The 4662-nt window shown below is 44.4% G+C and overlaps 1 protein-coding gene across 1 annotated transcript in view; it reads left to right on the top strand.

The window, feature by feature from the left end:
- The window catches only part of LOC104491763 (forkhead box protein P1-like), a 21449-nt gene extending 19362 nt beyond the window's left edge, over positions 1 to 2087 (top strand). Inside the window, exon 6 of the mRNA XM_010134230.1 lies at positions 1881 to 2087. Within this exon, the coding sequence (XP_010132532.1) occupies positions 1881 to 2087 (207 nt within the window). The remainder of the gene's footprint in view (positions 1 to 1880) is intronic.
- The last annotated feature ends 2575 nt before the right edge of the window (positions 2088 to 4662 follow it).

Raw genomic sequence — 4662 nt, forward strand, 5'->3', positions numbered from 1 at the left:
CAAAAGGTGCGGGGTTACCAGTCTGAGATTACTCGCTGTGGCCCTGTGCTGAGTAGGGGTGCTGGGCTCAACACTTGGCCGTCTTGGGGAAGCCGCCCCGATGTCAGGGAGCTCCTGCACGCCAACGCTTCGCTGCTTTCTGGTCCTGTGTAGTAACCGTCAGTCGTACAACTCCAAACACTAAGCTAACGTATCAAAAAGCACTTAAAATAGATTGGGTGAGCCTTGGCAGACGCCTAACAGAACTTCTCCAAATTTTAGCATATGTATTGTTTTATTCCTCCATCTGGCCAACAGATCATTGTTTGATATCTGAGTGCTTTGCATATCTCCTCCCTTTTCTTGCAACTGAGATACTTACACGTGCATTTAATACGGCTTAATGCTATTTTTACATACCAGAGAAAGAGCTGAAGGCTTTCTGTTAATTGCATGCACTTCGCCGTTAAACTTTTACTAAAACATTCCTGTCCAAATACTTAAAGTCCAATGAAAACTTGTCCTCTTCTTTTATTGGAGGTGTTTATGTAGTAGTCTTAAAAAGGGACCTGGTTTTGGTTTACTGCGCCGTGGATTCCTGTTTCTTTTTATTTCCTCCCGTGTGCAAGTTGTCCTTCCTCAGCGTTTGCTCGGGAGATCTGACTATCCTGAAGAGCTGAGCCGGGAGCTAATGAAGAGCCGTGTTATTGTTTTTTATCATACATACCACAGCCGGAGAGTGGAAAAGAAACACCCTTGAAAATGCTGTAAAAGTAGAGAAGTTAGGTGATTTTTCTGACTGTTTTCTCTGCTGTCCAATAAAAGTCGAGCAGTTAGTATGACAGCTGTTATACCATGTTATATCGTACTGCTAAAGATATTGAGTAGCATTTAAAGCAAAACTCCACCATTAAGCCGTATAAACTTTATCCGTTTCACTAAGGTTTAATGGAAAAAAATGAGTTTCTCAATAAAATGACATCATTTTTCCCAGGTTGTAATGTTCACTTTACAACTGTTTTTCTTTAATTCAATTTATTTTACTTTTCTTTTTCTTGGCATCCTTTTTCCCTTGCAGTTTGGAGAGGGGGAAACCTCTTTCTGTAGAGCAGCTAGGCACTACTCAAACCTCTTTTCCTTTCTTCCTCCTTCCTCGATATCTTGTGCTAATGTGGAGCTCTATTTTTGTCAGTCAGACGGGGTTGAATTTTCAGAGTAGTGAGATGCATGTTGAAATTTGGTAATTGGGATTTGTGCCTCTACCTGCTGCCCACTGAAGGGTGGGGGAAGGAGCCCAAAGAAAATTCGTATCGCGTTGCTTGTTGCTGGAGCGGCGTTTGTGTGGTGCCGTGGGGTGGTGTTCCATATAGGTGGTGTTTTTAAGGTGGGAGGGCTGTGATTTCTTCTCTGTGGAATCAGGAAAGATGTACATCTATTATAAAGTGTATTCTTCTCATTAAAACGGTGGTATGAGCCCAGGCAGGGAAGCTGCTAATATGTGTTTCAGCTTGTCATTTTGGGCTGCGTGAATAATGAAGATCACTATTCCTTTGGGAAACCATCTCGGGATCTGAGCAACAGATCCGCTAGCCAGCGAGTTCTTCTTAACTGTAATTTTCCTCTTTGTGCATACTCCAAAATAACATCGTGATGGGCCCTTAAATACCATTTCGTACACCGAGCACAATTTCCCCAGCGCAGGTGGTGCTAATATAGGACAGTCCCCCAGGCACTTGTCGCCAGGAGTTGTACAGCTTGTTCAGTGTCTGCATCCATATGGCAATCTGTCCCATTCATAGAAAGACATTGTAGCTGTGCCTGTGGGTGCTGTGGTCAATGTAGTGTAAAAAAGTAGATTTTAACTCTCGGCAACCTACGTTCTGCTGTTTGTTTTATTGTAGAATCCAATTTATAACACGGGAGAAGGAAAACCAGCTCTGAGCGCATTCCAGAACAATCTGGCTGGCGATGGGTTGCGTTCGTTCTTGGTTGGTCAGCAGGTGCGCCAGCCCTGTGCCCTGCGAAGGGACGCTTTACAGGAAGGCTGGCTCGGAAGAAACATTTCTTTGTTTATACTGCGAATTAACTCGGAAGTTGCAAAGCTGTAAATGATCTTAGCTGCCCGTATATATCATGCAAGTCTGTTTCTTACTTTTTTTAAATTTTATTTTATTTTTCGCAATGCTGCATGGTTTTTCTTGGGCGTGCTGTGCCCAGGAAGGATGCTGAGCCCTTCGGTACCGTGCATCACGATGCTGCCCAGCCAGGAGCTGGTGGCTGCCCCCCGAAAGGTGCAAATCACAGCAAAGGGGCAGTCTGAAAAAGAGGGGCTGACGCGTTAGCATTGCGCAGCGGTTCGAGTATAACAAGCGACGGTGGTTTATGGCTGCTCTGGTATCTATCATGGCAACGCCAAGTGTTGTTCTGTTGTCTGTGACTGTTTGTTATGCCTTTCAGTAAACACAAACAAATAGACCGCCTAGCACCTGCAGCAGCATCTGATATTTACACTACCTGTGTGATGCAGCACGCTTCCCTGGGGAAGCAGCCTCGTGTCCTCTCCGTTTTAGTGCTTTTCTGAACAGCAGTCTTCAGAGGGAAGGCATGTGGCAGAGCGAATTCGGCGCATTAACTGTGTTTCTCCCTTGGAGTCATTATTTATCTTAATTATTTTTTTGTAAACCTTTTTCCAAAGGGCGCTTCTGAGGCTGCCGCAGGGCTGTGCGGTGGGTGAAGCTCACCCCGCGAGCTGCCAGGCGCTATGCGGCATGACAGGCACCTTCTGCGCGGGTTTCGTCGTGCCTGTGGGACAGGGGTGAAAAATACTGACGTGAATCATCCGCGTTAATCGTATTTGTCGACGTATATAAGGGTGAAGGACTCGCCTCAGCTAAATGTAAGAATGTAATTTTGTTAAACCAGAGTAGACATTGTTTCTCAGTGTTTTCTTTTACTGTAGATTTAAATGTAAGAACAGAATATAAATTACAGTAAAATAAGGGTGGCAAACAGGATCTTTTTACAAAGCATGTACGTACATTGGTAATTTTACACATCAGCCTCGGTGAAACCCAGGGTCTAATCCTGTGCTCTTAAACGTAAGCGTGTTCTTAAAAGCGGTGCTGAATTGGGGCCAAAGCCTTGTCGTTGCCACCTCCTTTTGCCACACATGAATTGGGTGTGTAAGGGATGGGAGAGCTGTGCTGAGAGTCCGTTCAGTAAAAAATAAAAAAGTAAGAAAAAAACCACCAAAAAAGCCCCAAACCTAAGAAAATGGTAGGATCAAATTTTTTCCTAATTAAACTAAGATACCGAATCAATCCATTTTCATCTGAATAAATTAGGAGGCTGCTCAGAGAGGAATAAAATGAGATTTAGCAGGGATAAGTAGAAAGTAGCCCAGCTAGGAAATAAAAATTCCAAACCGCCGCTCTGACGTGACACATCAGCTGCTCAGCATCGTTGTGTGGGAAACTGCTGAGGCATAATCAGGGTTGAGAAATTAAGGTGGGACACTCTGTGCCATGTCTTAGTTGAAAAGGTAAATGCGGTCACGGGAGGCATAAACATGCGTGTGGCGTCTGAGTCCTTTTTTCCTGTTCCACTTAATGCAGAACCAGTTAAACCACAGCGAGAGTGCGATGTACAATTGGCCACTCTCTTGCAGAAAGGATAAAGAGAAGCTGGAGCAAAAGTAGAGGAGAGCAGCTAGGATGATAAAGGAGTTGGAGGGAATAGGCTATGAAGACAGATTAAAGGGAATTAAAGATCTACACCCTGGAAAAATAGAGGCTCTAGGAGGATGTGATTATGCTATGTAAGTACATGAAGTGATGCTACAAAGAAGAAGAGGGGAAAAAATTGTTCTCATTAGTTAGCAGTGCTGGAATTTAAAATCCAGCGTTTCAAATCGTGTGTGTCTGGGTGTATTTGATGTACTTTTCACTACAGTACCTAGGCAGAAGGTCGAAACAGAAAAAACTAAGAATTTTAAATAGTAGAAACTCATTAATTCAAGTGCAGGAATGGAACTTCCACCTGAGATAAGTGATGGATTCAACATTGGGGTCTTTTGTTTTTTGGGGTTTTTTTGCAGTGGGGTTTTCTTTTAAATGGTCTAGAAATGTGTTCAGTTCCTCCGAGGAAGGGGGGTGGGGCAGTGGCTGGCTGGCCCCGTGGCAGTTCTACAGCACTGGAAGATGGGAGTGCCGCTGGAAGAAGTAGGTCGTGCTTCTAGAGTGCTGGAGGGTTATAACGTTGATTAATAATCCCGACCATCAGTGCATAGATCAAAACAAGGAGATGATGCATAAAATTACCCGGTTTGGTTATGCTCTTTGCAGCGGGGCTGGGGGTAGTTGCAAAGGGGAACCTTAGCCAGATTTTGTCTTAGTCTTGCAAATGCTCCAGCGCTCTCCTTGGAGCAGGCATTTGGAGAGTGGTGCTACACGAGGTGTGAGGATGGGGAGTGGCGATTTGGGGGGGCATCGCTGGCCTCGTGTTACAGCAGCAATGCCACGGCTTGGCTCTTGTGTTTCTTTTTTTCCTATACCACAGGAGTATAGAAGTTGGTGCACACCAATTAGAAGACAGGATTTCAGCCTGTAGGCTGCAGTTTTAACCTGATTTGTCTTGAATTGGTGTAGTCATTTAAAATGTAATATACCACTGCTGTTACTTCCC

This window comes from Buceros rhinoceros, unplaced genomic scaffold, assembly GCF_000710305.1.
Source record: "Buceros rhinoceros silvestris isolate BGI_N320 unplaced genomic scaffold, ASM71030v1 scaffold19114, whole genome shotgun sequence".
NCBI lineage: Eukaryota > Metazoa > Chordata > Aves > Bucerotiformes > Bucerotidae > Buceros > Buceros rhinoceros.